At 44.5% G+C, this 21,442-nt stretch overlaps 1 protein-coding gene across 1 annotated transcript in view; it reads right to left on the reverse strand.

The window, feature by feature from the left end:
• The window catches only part of LOC145878524 (uncharacterized), a 28,643-nt gene extending 9,626 nt beyond the window's left edge, over positions 1 to 19,017 (reverse strand). The window contains exons 1-3 of the mRNA XM_082973818.1: positions 19,001 to 19,017; positions 18,606 to 18,656; positions 16,550 to 17,600 (exon numbers count right to left, since the gene is read on the reverse strand). Of these exons, the coding sequence (XP_082829944.1) occupies positions 16,550 to 17,600; positions 18,606 to 18,656; positions 19,001 to 19,017 (1,119 nt within the window). The remainder of the gene's footprint in view (positions 1 to 16,549; positions 17,601 to 18,605; positions 18,657 to 19,000) is intronic.
• Positions 19,018 to 21,442: the final 2,425 nt, after the last annotated feature.

Below are 21,442 nucleotides of genomic sequence, written 5' to 3' on the forward strand. Positions count from 1 at the left end.
CCCCAAACATAACAATGGTCATTATGGCCAAACAGTTCTATTTTAGTTTCAACAGACCAGAGGACATTTCTCCAAAAAGTACAATCTTTGTCCCCATGTGCAGTTGTAAACCGTAGTCTGGCTTTTTTATGGCGGTGTCACGTCCTGACCAGCAGAGGGAGTATTGTTTTAGATTTTGGTCAGGACGTGGCAGTAGTGTTGTGTTGTATGGTTTTTCTAGTATGTCTGTTTCTTTGTTGGACTGTGTGGCTCCCGATCAGGAACAGCTGATTATCGTTGTTCCTGATTGGGAGTCATATATTAGGAGTGTGTTTTTCACCTGGGGGTTGTGGGTTGTTGTCTTTAGCACTGCTGCTTTATGTTAGCCTGCTAAACTGTTCCTGTCGTGTTTCTGATTTTCTTGTTTTTTCGTGTTCACGTTGTTTAATAAATTAATGATGAGCACTCAACCCGCTGCGTATTGGTCCACCTTTTCCGACAGCGATTTCTCTATATCTTCAGACGAAGAGGAGCGTTACAGGCGGTTTTGGAGCAGTGGCTTCTTCCTTGCTAAGCGGCCTTTCAGGTTATGTTGATATAGGACTCGTTTGACTGTGGATATAGATACATTTTAACCTGTTTCCTCCAGCATCTTCACAAGGTCCTTTGCTGTTGTTCTGTTATTGATCTGCACTTTTCGCACAAAAGTACGTTCATCTCTAGGAGACAGAAAGCGTCTACTTCCTGAGCAGTATGACGGCTGCGTGGTCCCATGGTGTTAATACTTGCGTACTATTGTTTGTACAGGTGAACGTGGTACCTTCAGGCGTTTGGACATTGCTCCCAAGGATGAACCAGACTTGAGGAGGTCTACAATTTTCTTTCTGAGGTCTTGGCTGATTTCTTTTGATTTTCCCATGATGCCAAGCAAAGAGGCACTGAGTTTGAAGGTAGGCCTTGAAATACATCCACAGGTCCACCTCCAATTGACTCAAAACTCTAAAGCCATGACATCATATTCTGGAATTTTACAAGCTGTTTAAAGGCACAGTCAACTTAGTGTATGTAAACTTCTGACCCACTGGAATTGTGATACAGTGAATTATAAGTGAAATAATCTGTCTGTAAACAATTGTTGGAAAAATGACTTGTGTCATGTACAAAGTAGATGTCCTAACCGACTTGCCAAAAATATAGTTTGTTAACAAAGATTTGTGGAGTGGTTGAAAAACGAGTTTTAATGACTCCAACCTAAGTGTATGTAAACTTCCGACCAACTGTATATAGTTACAGCAGCCCAAGTTAGCAGAGTCAGACATACACATATGCAACAACATCACTCACACTTACCTCTGGTATTGGAGTTGTTGGTTCTGTGGGTCGGGCAGATGGTGCACCAGCATCCTCCTCCTGAATCCTCCTCATGGTGGCTGCAGAAGCTGGGGTCCTTGGGAAATGTTGCCTCCTCTGGATTTTAGGTCTTACCAATGCCTTGCCCAGCTCCTCGAGAAAGAGTAGTCTTCTCTGGAGCGTCCCTCTGTTCCAATCTGGGTTCCATGCCATCCAGGTGACAAACGTGTTGTACACTGAGATGTCCAAGATGTTGAAGAATATCACAAGTGGCCAGCGCAGGGTTCTTCTTTTGCAGCTGTAGCCAGTCAACAGCTTGTAAATTGTCCACCCCTCCCTTTGTGGCATTGTAATCCATTCTGATTTCTGTTTTTTAATGTTCCTGGCCACAGATTCTCCCATCCCTATGCAGCGTACTCATGAGTACCACATTTTTGCCTTTTTTGGTATGTAGGATGCTTGGGACGTGTCGGCCATGAACACAAACTTAGAGGAATTGATAGGCCTGTTCCGTGTATTCAAAAGCTGAGTTGGGAGCACTGGCTTGTTTTTTCGCACTATTCCTACCATCGTCAGCTTCCTCTTGAGGAGCTCCTGTCCCAGCTTGTGTGGAGTAAAAAAGTTACTGCATGTGATGTTGTGGCCACGGAGTCCCAGTGTCACATCCAGGACAACCCGCATTCCTTGGTTCTTCTCAGGGCCTTCTCCATCTAGCTTCCCCGTATACACGTGCAAGTTCCACGCATATGATGAAGCCTAGATCTTGATTCCATATTTTGCGGGTTTAGAAGGTATCTACTGCCTGAAGGGGAAGCGGCCCCTAAATGGCATAAGCTGCTCATCAACAGTAACGTTGGGCCTAGGGTTGTAAAACAGGGGAAAGCGGTCTACCCACTTGTCCCACACTGACCTGATTGCAGCTAGCTTGTCTCTCTGCCGCCGAGCTGGTCTGGTGTCTCGGTTATCGAAGCAGATAATCCTGGAAATAATGTGGAAGTTTTCCAGAGACATTGTTGCACTGAAAATATTCTCTGCCAGTTTCTGCATCCCACAGGGATTCTGTGGATTCCCCATTGGATCTGAAAACACCAGCAAGGATAAGAATCTCAAAGTATGCATGTAAATGAGTTTGGTCCATCTCCTTCCATCTCTCTCCAAAAACACAATTTCCCTCCAAATTAGTGCAGTCCAGAATGATTTTCTGGATGGTGTCTGGGATGAACAGTTCAAAAGAAGAATTTATGCCCTACACATAAGTAGCTGCCATCTGCATCGGCCCTGGTTGCATCCTTATCACATTGGCAGCCATGCGGGGTGGCTCATTCCTTGGGCAATTCAATTTTTTGACATCCATATTTTTCCTCCTGCAGGCTGCTGATGAACTGGTTGCTGATGGGCTGGTCCTGGGGCTGGCGGTCAATCTCATCCTCTTCTTCCAACTCACTGTCAGACTCCAAATTGACAGAAACATGATCCTCATACTCTGAAAATTCTTCAGCTTCCAAAGACGCTCCTTCCATACTAGCTTCTCTCTCTGCAAAAATTATTTCTAAGTCTCTCTGAACAGAGACTATTTTTGCCATACTGATTGATTGAGGTAAGGAGCCACACATGAAAAGCTATTTATTTGTTGTGTCCCTCCCCGAATTTGCACCTGGCTGGGGTAGAGTGTGGGAAAATACAGTTTTTTTTTTTTTACAATGTATCGAAATAATGTATTGAATAATGTATTGTAATAACATTGTGCAGGTTCCAGCAAGATATTGTGTACTTTCACACAATACAAATGGTAAAGATTGGGAGAAAAGAAGTAGACAGCCAGACAGGCAGGGAGACAGACAGGTTCTTGGTGCTATGTTGAAACAGCAGGCCCAGTTGAAACAGCAGGCCAAGGGAAGAGGAAGACAGAGTGAAGGCACATAGCAAACCTTTGTTTCATTTTGACTTGTTTTCACCTACACACACACATTTGTCCACACTTTTATTACCCTCTGGTCCAGAAAATGAGGCCAATGAGTCTCAGGTTGAAAGAATTATTAATTGTATCATTTTTCTTTCAGTAAACATTGAAAACGGGTCTCACAGACCCGAACACCACACAAGGGCTAAATAGTTTTAACATTTTAATAACAGAGTTGACTCCAAAACATTTCCAGGAGAACATACAGTAATAAGAACATACAATATTTCTCCCACAGACTTATAATTGCGTAAATGGTTTACCCAAAATAATAAACAGGGATAATTTGATAGGTCCAAGTTTATGTAACCTATTTACTGCCACTTAACACTGAGGAGAGAGAGAGAGACAAGCAGTGGGTGTTTACTCTCTCTCTCCTCACTGCAATGGAAGGGAACAGCAGAGATGGGCCAGTGGCATTCCTCCGAGGGAACATTTTGAACTAGCCAGACAGATTTGTGGAACAGCCTGTGGGACTTCTCTCTCTCTCTCTCTGTCTCTCTGTCTCTCTGTCTCTCCAGTATCTGCCAGATTGTTTCATAACAGGGCACCAGACCAGACGCTTCTATTGAACTCCAAATTTGGCCTTTAGACAGCCATACGAGCTACAGACAAACATCTCACAATCTCATCCACTGTCATCATCAGACTTTTGCTCTTCATTTCACTCTCTCATTCAGTCAGACAGTCAGTCAGGCAGAAATGGCCAATTGACGTTCAAGTGTTTCCTAAAATGTCTTGTTGTTGAAAGATCAGAGTCGGTTGGTGTTGATACAGACCTGGTCTGGTACTTTTTTATTTATTTAACTAGGCAAGTCAGTTAAGAACAAATTCTTACTTACAATGGCGGCCTACCAAAAGGCAAAAGGCCTCCTGCGGGGACAGGGGCCTGGGATTATTTAATTTCTTAAATACAATATAAATATAGGACAAAACACACATCACAACAAGAGAGACAACACAACACTACATAAAGAGAGACCTAAGACAACAACATAGCAAGGCAGCAACACATGACAACACAGCATGGTAGCAACACAACATAACAACAACATGGTAGCAACACAACATGGTAGCAGCACAAAACATGGTACAAACGTTATTGGGCACAGTCAACAGCACAAAGGTCAAGAAGGTAGAGATAACAATACATCACACAAAGCAGCCACAACTGTCAGTAAGAGTGTCCATGATTGAGTCTTTGAATGAAGTTATTCAGATAAAACTGTCCAGTTTGAGTGTTTGTTGCAGCTCGTTCCAGTCGCTAGCTGCAGCAAACTGAAAAGAGGAGCGACCCAGCGATGTGTGTGCTTTGGGGACCTTTAACAGAATGTGACTGGCAGAACGGGTGTTGTATGTGGAGAATGAGGGCTGCAGTAGAAATCTCAGATAGTGGAGAGTGAGGCCTGAGAAGGTTTTATAAATAAGCATCAACCAGTGTGTCTTGCGACGGGTATACATAGATGACCAGTTTACAGAGGAGTATAGAGTGCAGTGATGTGTCCTATAAGGAGCATTGGTGGCAAATCTGATGGCCGAATGGTAAAGAACATCTAGCCTCTCGAGAGCACCCTTACCTGCTGATCTATAAATTATGTCTCCATAATCTAGCATGGGTAGGATGATCATCTGAATCAGGGTTAGTTTGGCAGCTGGGGGGAAAGAGGAGCGATGACGATAGAGGAAACCAAGTCTAGATTTAACTTTAGCCTGCAGCTTTGATATGTGCTGAGAGAAGGACAGTGCACCATCTAGCCATACTCCCAAGTACTTGTATGAGGTGACTACCTCAAGCTCTAAACCCTCAGAGGTAGTAATCACACCTGTGGGAAGAGGGGCATTCTTCTTACCAAACCACATGACCTTTGTTTTGGAGGTGTTCAGAACAAGGTTAAGGATGTAGAAAGCTTGTTGGACACTAAGAAAGCTTTGTTGTAGAGAATTTAGCACAAAATCCGGGGAGGGGCCAACTAAGTATAAGACTGCATCATCTGCATATAAATGGATGAGGGAGCTTCCTACTGCCTGAGCTATGTTGTTGATGTAAATTGCGAAGAGTGTGGGGCCTAGGATTGAGCCTTGGGGTACTCCCTTGGTGACAGGCAGTGGCTGAGACAGCAGATTTTCTGACATTAATCACTGCACTCTTTGAGAGAGGTAGTTAGCAAACCAGGCCAAAGACCCCTCAGAGACACCAATACTCCTTAGCCGGCCCACAAGAATGGAATGGTCTACTCTATCAAAAGCTTTGGCCAAGTCAATAAAAATTGAAGCACAATATTGCTTAGAATCAAGGGCAATGGTGACATCATTGAGGACCTTTAAGGTTGCAGTGACACATCCATAACCTGAGCGGAAAACAGATTTCATACTATAGTATATACATCAAGAAAGCCAGTCAGTTGATTATTGACAAGTTTTTCCAACACTTGGTACTGTCTGGTGAAATGTGACAGTGATTCTCAATTGCTGAGGCTGGAGGTGGACTAGTCATTGTTTAACCCTTCAAGGGCCAGTGCACTGACAAATACTGGTCCAAACTATGAAATCAATAGATTTTGAGCTGGTACATATATAAAATAGAATTGCTACTACATGGCAGTATGCATCTGAGACAAGCCAGTTAGGGTCAATTCAGCCTGTGGATCCAGCACTGCTAATAAAGAGGCCCACTCTGCCATCTAGTGGACAAGAGTTAGAAATGCATCCATACGGTCAGAGATTCCAATTCATCGATCATGGTTTCTCTTTACAGCACAGTCTCTCAAACACGTCAGCTGTATTTCTGTTGACTTGTAAAATGAAAGCATCTATAGACAAGGTTAGGAATTTCAACAGCTAAATGCATTAATTTGGATCACTTTGAGATTAACATTGAGAGATCAAATCAAATCAAATTGTATTTGTCAGATGCGCCGAATACAACAAGTGTGGCCCTTACCGTGAAATGCTTACATACAAGCCCTGAACCAACAATCCAGTTAAAAAAAAATAGAGTTAAGAAAATATTTACTAAATTAACTAAAGTAAAAAAAGTTATACAAATAAAAAGTTACACAATAAAATAACAATAATGAGGCTATATACAGGGGGTACCGGTACTGAGTCAATGTGCGGGGGTACAGGTAAGTCAAGGTAATTTGTACATGTAGGTACTGTAGGGATAAAGTGATTAGTCCAGGTGGCCATTTGATTAATTGTTCAGCAGTCTTATGGCTTGAGGGTAGAGCCTGTACATTGAGAGATTTAATATTTTTCAGGTAACTTGCACCTTCCCACATGCCACAGCAGACACTGCCAGTATTCAATTACAGTAGCTACTGTGGGTCTCTCTACTCTTAAACACTCTCTACTCTCTATTCTGGAACGCATATATCTACAGTGTATTGCCAAAAACCTCCATACCACTTAATAACTCTGACCTGTCCAATGAGCCAAGGATCCGCCATTTTTTTTCAATTTTCGCCTAAAATGACACCCAAATCTAACTGCCTGTAGCTCAGGACCTGAAGCAAGGATATGCATATTCTTGATACCATTTGAAAGGAAACAGTTTGAAGTTTCTGGAAATGTGAAATGAATGTAGGAGAATATAACACATAAGATCTGGTAAAAGATAATACAAAAGAAAAGAACATGCATTCTTTTGTATTTATTTGTACCATCATCTTTGAAATGCAAGAGAAAGGCCATAATCTATTATTCCAGCCAAGGCACAATTTAGATTTAGGCCACTAGATGGCAGCAGTGAATGTGCAAGTTTTAGACTAATCCAATGAACCATTGCATTTCTGTTCAAAATGTTGTATCAAGACTGCCCAAATGTGCCTAATTAATACATTTTCAAGTTCATAACTGTGCACTCTCCTCAAACAATAGAATGGTATTCTTTCACTGTAATAGCTACTGTAAACTGGACAGTGCAGTTAGATTAACAAGAATTTAAGCTTTCTGCCAATATCAGATATGTCTATGTCCTGGGAATTTTTTTGGTTACTTACAACCTCATGCTAATCGCATTAGCCTACAGTAGCTCAACCATCCCGCGGGGGACCCAACGATCCTGTAGAGGTTTTAAAGAACGCACGTTCACACACACACACACACACACACACACACACACACACACACACACACACACACACACACACACACACACACACACACACACACACACACAAACTGTGCAGTAATTGGAATTAATAGAGCAGCTTTAATTGATACAGTCTACTGCGTGCTCACTCCTTCCTCTGTCTCTCTCCATAGCTTTCTTTCTCTGTGTCGTCTGTTGCTGTTGCTCTTGTCTGCTCTCTTCTGTTCCTGTCTCTTGTCTACCCTCCTCTCTCTTCCTGTCCTGGTTAGAAAAAGTGTAAAAGTAAACAACTGTTTTAATACTGTAGTAATTTCACATACTTTTTCACCTCACCTGCATATTTTTTGTAAACCATGTTTTACATTTCACTGTCTGTATTTCACCTGTTATAAGTTGTGCAAATAAACAAAACAAATTAGAATATATAGAGCAGCTTGAAGCAATACAGTCTACTGTGTGCGCAACCTACCTCTGTTCTCTCTCCATCTGCCCCCTCTGTGTCTTGTCTGTTGCTGTCTGTGTCTTGTTTGTTATTGTATCATTTGTCTATCCTCTTATGGCCTGTTCTGTTCTTCTGGTGTCTCTCTTCATCATATCATATTCTTCTGTTGCTGTCTCTGTGTCTTGTCTGGTGTGTCGCTCTCCATCACCTAATCTTCTGTTGCGGTCTCTGTGTCTTGTCTGATGTGTCGCTCTCCATCACCACTCTGTACACCTATTATTCTGTTGCTAGCGGCCATGACTGAATTCAAACGTGAATTGGTTTCGGGTATAGTTTGATGTGGGTGTCTCATGTGTGTTCGCAGGATTGAAACAAATCCACCCTTCATTTACATTGTGATGCAGTCATGACTAGGGCTATGGCTGTCATTACATTTTGTCAGCCGGTTATTGTCATGTAAAGCCTGCCGGTCTCAAGTTAACTGAGCGTTAATGAACATATCCACTTTTAGCATCGCCAGGCCTCCACGCATACAAACCGCTGCCTTTGGAACATCTATCTTTCAAAACTAAATTGTATTTATTTTAATTTCACCTTTATTTAACCAGGTGGCCAGTTGAGAACAAGTTCTCATTTACAACTGCGACCATGCCAAGATAAAGCAAAGCAGTGCGACAAAAACAACAACACAGAGTTACACATGGGATAAACAAACGTACAGTCAGTAACACAATACAAAAATCTGTATACAGTGTGTGCAAAATGAAGTAAGGAGGTAAGGCAATAAATAGGCCAATAGTGTCAAAGTAATTACAATTTAGCAATTTACACTGGAGTGATATATGTGCAGATCAGGATGTGCAAGTAGAAATACTGGTGTGCAAAAGAGCAGAAAAACAAAAACAAATATGGGGATGAGGTAGGTAGTTGGTTGGATGGGCTATTTACAGATGGGCTGTGTACAGCTGCAGCGATCGGTAAGCTGCTCTGACAGCTGATGCTTAAAGGTAGTGATAAATAAAGGGGGCATTTAAGCAGACAATGAAAGCTCTTACAATATTTGATGATTACATTTCTCTTAAACAGGTTATAGGCTACATGTGCACCAACAAGTCAGAACATTAGGCAAAATTAAGAGGGGTAAATAGAACTAATTATTAGGGGAGGCACATGGGCTACTAACATCTTACTACACAACATACACTTAGTATTACTTTCTTAGCTACAGTATACATATCTCCCTGGTATATTACATCATTTATGCAGCAGCATACAATAGATGCTCTTTGGGAAGGTGGCGCGACAGTCCTTCGTGGGCAAATTCTGTCATCAAAGTCTGGCATTCTCTGGATATATGATGCATTCAAAACAAATGGGAACTCTGAAAAAACAAGGTTGAATCATGATGATGTCATTGATCTTCAGGTCGATGCCGGATTTACAATTCCAAGTTGAATGACCGTTCAAAATGTATTTTCCCAGTCGGAGCTCGTTTATTCCCGACTTCTCATTTGTCTTGAACTCACTGAAGTCAAGTTTTCGCAGTTCCGAGTTAAAAGTTGTTTTGAGCAAGGCACAAATCTTGCTTCATTGACAGCATTGCCAATGTTGAATGTTTATCATTTTAAACTTGGAAAAGAGCTCCTTAATCCCAGATTTGGGACCACACAGCCACTCCACTGAATAGCAGGCTAGTCATTGCTTTGCAATGCTTGCAGTTAGCCACTGTCACTGACTCCTTCCAAACCACTCATTGTTGAATTTGCAATTTCCAACTTGTTGTGTACTATTTATGTCCAATGGCCGATGAGCACCAATACGTTTTATCTATAATTTCTCTTCATTATTTCTCTTCATATGACAAGGATTAAAAAGGATTTGCCAGTACATTGTCGACTTGATTCATGATGATGACTGCTAGCTAAGATTTTGAAAGTATGACATGATCAGTCCAATCAAAGCTACTGTACATGTAAAATTATTTGACATCATTTTATCTGTGGCCATTGACCTTGAGCCTTCTTGGATGGGCACTTCTAATGTAACTCTATGGCAGCACCCACGGGGCTATAATGTTCTAGCTCTACCCTTAGACTTGGCAGTGATGTGGTGTCCCCATGAGTGACAGAGCACTGAGTCAATCACAGCGCAAAGCTCCGTATTTTCTTCTTGCTTGGACCACTACCACAGAAGGCACTGAGCTATGCTGAAACACCTGTTTTTTAGAGCTGCCTTACTCAAGAAAATAAAAAAGAGACCATGTTTGTATGTGGCTTCATTAACTGAATGATATATATATATTTTTTACATTCTTTGCAAACTGATATGTGACATGTATTAATGCCAAAATAACATGCAAAACAGGCAAGCCTGCCCTGAATGATGGTTCGCCACTGCAGAGGGTAAATGGGCAAGACAAAAGATAAGTGCCTTTGAACAGGGTCTGGTAGTAGTTGCCACGTGCACTGGTTTGTGTCAAGAACTGCAACACTGCTGAGTTTTTCATGCTTAAAAGTTTCCTGTGTATCAAAAATGTGTCTAGCAAGACAGCGTCTCGCAAGATGTGTGGTCAAATTATGAAAATGTATAAAAGTGGCAATTGATCGAAAGTGCAAATGAGCATCTATGAAAGCAAATACTATTGCTTTTTAAAATAAAGAGTAAATCTTAAAGTATCCTAAAGAGTCCTTCATATTCTACATCATATTGGACACTGGACGCGCTTAAGGTAATAGAAAGCTATGCGTCTTTACGCATCAGTTTGGACATATTCTGCACTGTATTGCTAGCAATTTGTCTGGAAAATACAAAAATAATATAATATAGAATATAATAGAATGTAATAGTCTAAAAAGATTCCGTTATATTGCAGGAGTACTCCGATTTGGTCCTGTGTGGTCCTGTGTGGCTCAGTTGGTAGAGCATGGTGTTTGCAACGCCAGGGTTGTGGGTTCATTTCCCACGGGGGATCAGTATGGGAAAAAATTTATGAAATGTATGCATTCACTACTGTAAGTTGCTCTGGATAAGAGCGTCTGCTAAATGACTAAAATGTATTTAGTATAAACAGCACCAAAGGGAAAATAAATGTGACATGCTGGGAGAATGACTGTGGTCTGGTTTCCATCTAATCATTGATTAGTGGTAATTCAGCACTGGAGTCTCTTTCCCTCATCGAGGGTTGATAGACTGTATACTAGCATTACTTAATTTAAACTGACCTACAAATGTATTGGGGATGGACTATGATGGAGTCGCAGCAGACTCTTCAACGGAACATGCCAGGATGATAGAAATGTAAAATTCTAAATCAGCCGACAATAGAAAACAAGTTACTCCCCTTGTTTTTCCAATTGCGTGTCATATTTACTTTTGAGGCGAAATGTAGTTAAACAGTTGCTATCCTCGCTCAGAGGGTTAAGGGACCGACTTAAAACTGCAATGCCTACTATTGCATGTCAAAGAAAAAAGTCACTATCTTCCCAACCACATGGTATAGAGATCTCAAACCAATTTGACATTGTAAAGAGAACTCTTGACAACTTTTTAAAAACTTTTTATCATTTTTAAAATAATTTTTGTATTCACTTCACATAAAAATGCTTCCAAAAACGTCAATGGAGGTAGATGTTCCCCGGCCAGGACGTAGTGATGGTTGATGCCCAGGGAGAGGGGTGTTTCCTGGGTGGGCACCTGCAGGTCCAGAAATTAAGATGGACTCTCAAGGAGAGGGCAGGCAGGCAGGCAGGCAGGCAGGCAGGCAGGCAGGCAGGCAGGCAGGCAGGCAGGCAGGCAGGCAGGCAGGCAGGCAGGCAGGCAGGCAGGCAGGCAGGCAGGCAGGCAGGCAGGCAGGCAGGCAGGCAGGCAGGGAGGGAGGGAGGGAGGGAGGGAGGGAGGGAGGGAGGGAGGGAGGGAGGGAGGGAGGGAGGGAGGGAGGGAGGGAGGGAGGGAGGGAGGGAGGGAGGGAGGGAGGGAGGGAGGGAGGGAGGGAGGGAGGGAGGGAAGGCCTAGAGGTCTGACTGTGGAGAGAAAATTGAAAGTTACCAAATCAGGATGTTATGTCCATTTGCAATACATGATCATAGGTAGTTGGCTTCCGAACCCATAAGTCAGTGAACTATGTCCAAATGGCATGAGAAATGTCCAAATGGCATATATACTGACCAAATGATATATACACTGCTCAAAAAATAAAGGGAACACTTAAACAACACAATGTAACTCCAAGTCAATCACACTTCTGTGAAATCAAACTGTCCACTTAGGAAGCAACACTGATTGACAATACATTTCACATGCTGTTGTGCAAATGGAATAGACAACAGGTGGAAATTATAGGCAATTTGCAAGACACCCCCAATAAAGGAGTGGTTCTGCAGGTGGTGACCACAGACCACTTCTCAGTTCCTATGCTTCCTGGCTGATGTTTTGGTCACTTTTGAATGCTGGCGGTGCTTTCACTCTAGTGGTAGCATGAGACGGAGTCTACAACCCACACAAGTGGCTCAGGTAGTGCAGCTCATCCAGGATGGCACATCAATGCGAGCTGTGGCAAGAAGGTTTACTGTGTCTGTCAGCGTAGTGTCCAGAGCATGGAGGCGCTACCAGGAGATAGGCCAGTACGTCAGGAGACGTGGAGGAGGCCGTAGGAGGGCAACAACCCAGCAGCAGGACCGCTACCTCCGCCTTTGTGCAAGGAGGAGCAGGAGGAGCACTGCCAGAGCCCTGCAAAATGACCTCCAGCAGGCCACAAATGTGCATGTGTCTGCTCAAACGGTCAGAAACAGACTCCATGAGGGTGGTATGAGGGCCCGACGTCCACAGGTGGGGGTTGTGCTTATAGCCCAACACCGTGCAGGACGTTTGGCATTTGCCAGAGAACACCAAGATTGGCAAATTCGCCACTGGCGCCCTATGCTCTTCACAGATTAAAGCAGGTTCACACTGAGCACATGTGACAGACGTGACAGAGTCTGGAGACGCTGTGGAACGTTCTGCTGCCTGCAACATCCTCCAGCATGACCGGTTTGGCGGTGGGTCAGTCATGGTGTGGGGTGGCATTTCTTTGGGGGGGCCGCACAGCCCTGCATGTGCTCGCCAGAGGTAGCCTGATTGCCATTAGGTACCGAGATGAGATCCTCAGACCCCTTGTGAAACCATATGCTGGTGCGGTTGGCCCTGGGTTCCTCCTAATGCAAGACAATGCTAGACCTCATGTGGCTGGAGTGTGTCAGCAGTTCCTGCAAGAGGAAGGCATTGATGCTATGGACTGGCCCGCCCGTTCCCCAGACCTGAATCCAATAGAGCACATCTGGGACATCATGTCTCGCTCCATCCACCAACGCCACGTTGCACCACAGACTGTCCAGGATGCTTTAGTCCAGGTCTGGGAGGAGATCCCTCAGGAGACCATCCGCCACCTCATCAGGAGCATACCTAGGCATTGTAGGGAGGTCATACAGGCACGTGGAGGCCACACACACTACTGAGCCTCATTTTGACTTGTTTTAAGGACATTACATCAAAGTTGGATCAGCCTGTAGTGTGGTTTTCCACTTTAATTTTGAGTGTGACTCCAAATCCAGACCTCCATGGGTTGATAAATTGGATTTCCATTGATTATTTTTGTGTGATTTTGTTGTCAGCACATTAAACTATGTAAAAAAAAGTATTTAATAAGATTCATTCAGATCTAGGATGTGTTATTTTAGTGTTCCCTTTATTTTTTGAGCAGTGTATATCACTATGTTAAGCTCTGAATCAACCTAGAAGGTCTATTTGTCATGTTTGATCATAGGAAGTCATAGAAAGTAAGAATGTCTTGTTGATGTTGATTCAGCATGTCCATTTCGTAATGGGAAGTCCTTATGGATATACATTGGCAATGGACATAGTCAACTTACAGAAGAGCATTGTTCACACTGACAATATAGCATATGTGTAATGGACACTGTCCAATCGCTCGTTGGTGTTGATTTCAGCCTGTCCATTTGGTGATGTTAAATCACTCATTTGCAATATCTTACAATGGGCATTTACCATCACGAATTGGACATGCTCTAATATACTGCAGAAATGCCCAATTGACTGGCTCGTTGAACTCGCGATGGCCGAGCAGTGATAGTGGTTCCTCTCCATCGCTCATTGGTGTTGATTTCAGCCTGTCCATTCTGTGATGGTAAATCCATTATTAAATCCATTGTAAATACACACTGTCCATTTACAATGTTGTACAATGGGCATTTACCAACACGAATTGGACATGCTCTAATATACTGATGAAATGGCCAATTTACTGGCTTTTTGAACTCGGCATGGCTGAGCAGTGATAGTGGTTCCTCTCCGTCACTCGTTGGTGTTGATTTCTGCCTGTCCATTTGGTGATGGTAAATCCCTCATTAAATACATTGGAAATGTACACTGTCCATTTGCAATATAAAATGTACAATGCCAATATATTATACTGCCATCAAGTCAGCCATCAGTCAATAAGATATCATTCTGACACCAAACTCACTCTGTCCAACTCTTTTAGAAGCCAACTATCACATATTTCAGAGCCGGCCCACAATTCATAGCGCCTTCTGTTAAAACCATAAAAAAGAACTTCAAAAACATAGTTACTTTCAAGCTGCGTGTCCAGTTCTGACAGTATAGGCCTAGCTGAGGCGACCCCGAATCCCGAGTTTCGGCTCGATAGGTCATTCGGACTGAGCAGCATTTTTTACATTTTACATTTTAGTCATTTAGCAGACGCTCTTATCCAGAGCGACTTACAAATTGGTGCATTCACCTATAATATCCAGTGGAACAACCACTTTACAATAGTGCATCTAAATCTTTTAAGGGGGGGGTTAGAAGGATTACTTTATCCTATCCCAGGTATTCCTTGAAGAGGTGGGGTTTCAGGTGTCTCCGGAAGGTGGTGATTGACTCCGCTGTCCTGGCGTCGTGAGGGAGCTTGTTCCACCATTGGGGTGCCAGAGCAGCGAACAGTTTTGACTGGGCTGAGCGGGAACTGTGCTTCCTCAGAGGTAGGGAGGCGAGCAGGCCAGAGGTGGATGAACGGAGTGCCCTTGTTTGGGTGTAGGGCCTGATCAGAGCCTGAAGGTACGGAGGTGCCGTTCCCCTCACAGCTCCGTAGGCAAGCACCATGGTCTTGTAGCGGATGCGAGCTTCGACTGGAAGCCAGTGGAGAGAGCGGAGGAGCGGGGTGACGTGAGAGAACTTGGGAAGGTTGAACACCAGACGGGCTGCGGCGTTCTGGATGAGTTGTAGGGGTTTAATGGCACAGGCAGGGAGCCCAGCCAACAGCGAGTTGCAGTAATCCAGACGGGAGATGACAAGTGCCTGGATTAGGACCTGCGCCGCTTCCTGTGTGAGGCAGGGTCGTACTCTGCGAATGTTGTAGAGCATGAACCTACAGGATCGGGTCACCGCCTTGATGTTGGTGGAGAACGACAGGGTGTTGTCCAGGGTCACGCCAAGGCTCTTAGCACTCTGGGAGGAGGACACAAGGGAGTTGTCAACCGTGATGGCGAGATCATGGAACGGGCAGTCCTTCCCCGGGAGGAAGAGCAGCTCCGTCTTGCCGAGGTTCAGCTTGAGGTGGTGATCCGTCATCCACACTGATATGTCTGCCAGACATGCAGAGATGCGATTCGCCACCTGGTTGTCAGAAGGGGGAAAGGAGAAGATTAATTGTGTGTCGTCTGCATAGCAATGATATGAGAGACCATGTGAGGATATGACAGAGCCAAGTGACTTGGTGTATAGCGAGAATAGGAGTGGGCCAAGAACAGAGCCCTGGGGGACACCAGTGGTGAGAGCACGTGGTGCGGAGACAGATTCTCGCCACGCCACCTGGTAGGAGCGACCTGTCAGGTAGGACGCAATCCAAGCGTGCGCGGTGCCGGAGATGCCCAGCTCGGAGAGGGTGGAGAGGAGGATCTGATGGTTCACGGTATCAAAGGCAGCAGATAGGTCTAGAAGGATGAGAGCAGAGGAGAGAGAGTTAGCTTTAGCAGTGCGGAGAGCCTCCGTGACACAGAGAAGAGCAGTCTCAGTTGAATGCCCAGTCTTGAAACCTGACTGATTAGGATCAAGAAGGTCATTCTGAGAGAGATAGCAAGAGAGCTGGCCAAGCACGGCGCGTTCAAGAGTTTTGGAGAGAAAGGAAAGAAGGGATACTGGCCTGTAGTTGTTGACATCGGAGGGATCGAGTGTAGGTTTTTTCAGAAGGGGTGCAACTCTCGCTCTCTTGAAGACGGAAGGGACGTAGCCAGCGGTCAAGGATGCGTTGATGAGCGAGGTGAGGTAGGGGAGAAGGTCTCCGGAAATGGTCTGGAGAAGAGAGGAGGGGATAGGGTCAAGTGGGCAGGTTGTTGGGCGGCCGGCCGTCACAAGACGCGAGAGTTCATCTGGAGAGAGAGGGGAGAAAGAGGTCAAAGCACAGGGTAGGGCAGTGTGAGCAGGACCAGCAGTGTCGTTTGACTTAGCAAACGAGGATCGGATGTCGTCAACCTTCTTTTCAAACTGGTTGACGAAGTCATCCGCAGAGAGGGAGGAGGGGGGGGGGAGGGGGAGGAGGATTAAGGAGGGAGGAGAAGGTAGCAAAGAGCTTCCTAGGGTTAGAGGCAGATGCTTGGAGTTTAGAGTGGTAGAAAGTGGCTTTAGCAGCAGAGACAGAAGAGGAAAATGTAGAGAGGAGGGAGTGAAAGGATGCCAGGTCCGCAGGGAGGCGAGTTTTCCTCCATTTCCGCTCGGCTGCCCGGAGCCCTGTTCTGTGAGCTCGCAGTGAGTCGTCGAGCCACGGAGCAGGAGGGGAGGACCGAGCCGGCCTGGAGGATAGGGGACAGAGGAAATCAAAGGATGCAGAGAGGGAGGAGAGGAGGGTTGAGGAGGCAGAATCGGGAGATAGGTTGGAGAAGGTTTGAGCAGAGGGAAGAGATGATAGGATGGAAGAGGAGAGAGTAGCGGGAGAGAGAGAGCGAAGGTTGGGACGGCGCAATACCATCCGAGTAGGGGGAGAGTGAGAAGTGTTGGATGAGAGCGAGAGGGAAAAGGATACAAGGTAGTGGTCGGAGACTTGGAGGGGAGTTGCAATGAGATTAGTGGAAGAACAGCATCTAGTAAAGATGAGGTCAAGCGTATTGCCTGCCTTGTGAGTAGGGGGGGAAGGTGAGAGGGTGAGGTCGAAAGAGGAGAGGAGTGGAAAGAAGGAGGCAGAGAGGAATGAGTCGAAGGTAGACGTGGGGAGGTTAAAGTCACCCAGAACTGTGAGAGGTGAGCCATCCTCAGGAAAGGAACTTATCAAGGCGTCAAGCTCATTGATGAACTCTCCAAGGGAACCTGGAGGGCGATAAATGATAAGGATGTTAAGCTTGAAAGGGCTGGTAACTGTGACAGCATGGAATTCAAATGAGGAGATAGACAGATGGGTCAGGGGAGAAAGAGAGAATGTCCACTTGGGAGAGATGAGGATTCCAGTGCCACCACCCCGCTGGCTCGATGATCTAGGGGTATGCGAGAACACGTAGTCAGACGAGGAGAGAGCAGTAGGAGTAGCAGTGTTATCTGTGGTGATCCATGTTTCCGTCAGCGCCAGGAAGTCTAGGGACTGGAGGGTAGCATAGGCTGAGATGAACTCAGCCTTGTTGGCCGCAGACCGGCAGTTCCAGAGGCTGCCGGAGACCTGGAACTCCACGTGGGTCGTGCGCGCTGGGACCACCAGGTTAGAGCGGCAGCGGCCACGCGGTGTGGAGCGTTTGTATGGCCTGTGCAGAGGAGAGAGAACAGGGATAGGCGGACACATAGTAGACAAGCTACAGAAGAGGCTACGCTAATGCAAATGAGATTGGAGTGACAAGTGGACTACACGTCTCGAATGTTCAGGAAGTTAAGCTTACGTTGCAAAAATGTTATTGACTAAAATGATACAGTACTGCTGGCTGGTGGAGTAGGCTAGCTAGCAGTGGCTGCGTTGTTGACTTTGAACGTGTAGCTGGCTAGGTAACCTCGGTAGTTTCAGTACTACACCTTGTCATGATACAAAGCAACTTTGTAGCTAGCTAGCTAACATAACACTAATCAAGACGTTCCTTGTAGTGTATTTAGTTTCAACAATGCTGCTCGTCGGTAATAGTTGGCTAGGTTAGGAAAAATGGCGTCGCGGGGGACGGAAATAGCTGGCTAGCTAACCTCGATGGCTGGCTAGCTAACAATTATCAATTAACAATTATCAAGCTATGACAAAGACAACTAGGTAGCTCGCTAGGTAACACTGCACTAGTCAAATCGTTCCGTTGTGAAGTATTAGTAACTACAGCGCTGCTAGTCGGTAACGGATGGCTATCTGGCAGTGGGTTAATGATGACTAGGTGTGTTGAGTAAGTCTGGCGCCGCGTCGCGGCTGGCTAGCACACCTCGATAATACTCAAACTCAAGCTACACAATTATCTTAGATAGAGACAGCACAGACAACTATGTAGCTGGCTAACTAACACTAACACCACACTAATCAAGTCGTTGCGTTGTAATGTAATAGTTTCTGCGGTACTGTTAGTCGGTAGAAGTTGGCTAGCTAACAGTGATGACTAGCTAGCTAGCAGCTAGCAGTGTTGACTACGTTAGGAGGACGAAGATAGCTAGCCTCGATAATTACTCAGTTACTCTAAACTACACAATTATCTTTGATACAAAGACGGCTATGTAGCTAGCTAAGAAGAATTGCTCAGATCAAACAAATCAAGCCGTTGTAATGTAGCGAAGTGGAATATTACCTGTGGAGCGAAGCGTGGTGCGACTGCTTACGAGCCTGCTGGTGCAGCGAACTTAATTAGTGCTGAAAATGTTTCTGGGCATTGCTACGGGTTCCCTGAAAGAGCTATCGGATAGAAACTTTAGGGTCTGTCTCTATGGGCCGAGGTGGTTTCAATGCACCTAGTCTTTTTATTCTGTGACTTTTCTAAATGTCGTAATTTTCGCAACGTTCTAAATTAATTGAAGTTATTGCAAATGGACGAGGCTGTTTCTCGGCCTGAGAACCTTCTAAAGCCACATAACTCACCGCGCACTACCGACTTAAACTCTAGAACAGGTTTATAATGTTTCAGAGCTCTAGGTCTAACGGTTCTTTGATGGTTCGAACGCAGGTAACTATTGCAGGCTTACTCACTCTGTGTCACTCCCCATTGACTGTGTGAGTGAGTACAGAAAATCCCAGAAATCGCGTAGGGCACGTAGGGCTCCGAAATCCACCTCAACGAATTAATCTTAACACTCCGCTAGCGGCATCAAAATCAACAACATCCGGTGAAGCTGGAGCGCGCCAAATTCAAATGACAAAATTGTAATATTAACCTGTTGGGGCTAGGGGGCAGTATTTGCACGGCCGGATAAAAAACGTACCCGATTTAAACTGGTTTCTACTCTTGCCCAGAAACGAGAATATGCATATAATTAGTAGATTTGGATAGAAAACACTCTAAAGTTTCTAAAACTGTTTGAATGGTGTCTGTGAGTATAACAGAACTCATATGGCAGGCCAAAACCTGAGAAGATTCCATACAGGAAGTGCCCTGTCTGACAATTTGTTATCCTTCTGTTGCATCTCTATCGAAAATACAGCATCTCTGCTGTAACGTGACATTTTCTAAGGCTTCCATTGGCTCTCAGAAGGCGCCAGAAAGTGGAATGACGTGTCTCCTGTCTCTGGGCAAAGAACAGCAGGAGATTTTGTGAGTGGTCAGGCTGGGAATAGTGACACTGGAGATGCGCGTTCATGAGAATTCTCCATTTTTTTCTTTCAGCCTTTGAATGAATACAGCGTCGCCCGGTTGGAATATTAAAAATCGATTTTAAACAGCGTTTGACATGCTTCGAAGTACGGTAATGGAATATTTTGATTTTTTTTTGTCACGAAATGCATGCGTCCCACCTAGCCCAGGGAAGTTAAACATTCATAAACATACAAGTGTCTTACATCATTTAAAAGCTTAACTTCTTGTTAACCCAACCGCGTTGTTAGATTTCAAAAAGGTTTTACGGCGAAAGCGTACCATGTGATTATCTGAGGACAGCGCCCCACATCAAAATATTTTTTCGACCAACACCGGCTTCACAAAAATTACAAATAGCGATAAAATAAATCACTTACCTTTGAAGATCTTCCTCTGTTTGCAATCCCAAGGGTCCCAGCTACACAATGAATGTTTGTTTTGTTCGATAAAGTCCTTCTTTATATCCAAAAAGTCAGTTTAGTTGGAGCCATTGATTTCAGTAATCCACTCCTTCAACGTGCATACAAAGGAATCCAAAAAGCTACCGGTAAACTTCGGCCAAACAAGTCAAACAATGTTTCTAATCAATGCTCAGGTAGGTACCCTAATATGTAGATAACTGATAATATTTCAGACGGAAAGAACGGTGTTCAATAGAAAAGGAAAATAACGAAGAGCGCGCCCTCGTTCACACGTGCCAAAAGTTTACCTGTGCTGATGAGAACACCTTGGAATAACTACAACTACTTGTGCGTTTTTCAAGAAACTAACATCCGTGGGTGTGCCATAGCGTTTGGCCGGAGCAAGGAGTCTGGGTGGAGGCCTAAAGCTGGGGCTGGGTTACTTGGTGAGTGACACTGTCCTTCTGGGGTGCAGAGCAGGGTCCCTGGCCCTTTCCCTGGGGCAGGAAGCTGGCTGTATGGAGTGGAGCCCCCTGACTGCCTTCACCGTGGGCGGGGAGGGGGGTCGGCCCAGACCTTCCTGGCCCTCTGGAGCTCTCTCATTCAATGCAGTCAAGTGCGGATGAAGGGCGGGAGTAACTATGAGTACCTACTTAAAGGCATAATCCACCCCAAATCACTAATTCCTATGATTAACAGTGTTAAACGAAGTTAAACAACACTAATATGCGAAAACAATATTTTTTGTGAACAAATGTTTTAATTTGCCTTTATAACAAGGTTTGTAGCAACATGTGAAAATTGTTTTGGATTTCAAGTCGATTACAAAACCCACAACGTAATGCTTTCGCTCTGGGCTCAATATTAACATGTGAAGTAGCTAGCTAGCTGTAAAATCGCTTAATCAACCTGCACTATCAATCTCACAAAGCTCAAATTGCGGTTCATCTCTGCCCATAGCGAGTGCAGAGTATGTTGCTATGGCAACAACGACTCTTTCCCACAGTTCCCACAGACAAGCAGGGCGCATTGCAAGATGGTACTTGTAGGCGAAACAGTTTAATTATTTGCTACACTGTTTAGATTGAGCACATCTAAGCAAAATATATACTTTGTTATCATGACAATATGAACAGATGAATGTTTTTTAGACAAGTACGCCCATAAAATCATTGGCTGATTTGGCGATCAGGTAATTGTTTTAAAAGCATTAAGAAATGTGATAGTGTGTTATGCCATATTGCCAGTGACGAGACCATGTAGCTACGATGCGTTCCTTCACGATTTCCTGATTTCACAGACAAACCACTTAGAAGTTAAATCATGGGAAAACATTTATTTTACTCATTGATAGAGCATAGGTTTTCACCAAATTGACAGGAGTTCCATGATTTTTATTTCTGGGGTGGATTATCCCTTTAATGTAGCCAAATGGTT

This window comes from Salmo salar, chromosome 04, assembly GCF_965601325.2.
Source record: "Salmo salar chromosome 04, fSalSal1, whole genome shotgun sequence".
Classification (NCBI taxonomy): Eukaryota; Metazoa; Chordata; class Actinopteri; order Salmoniformes; family Salmonidae; genus Salmo; species Salmo salar.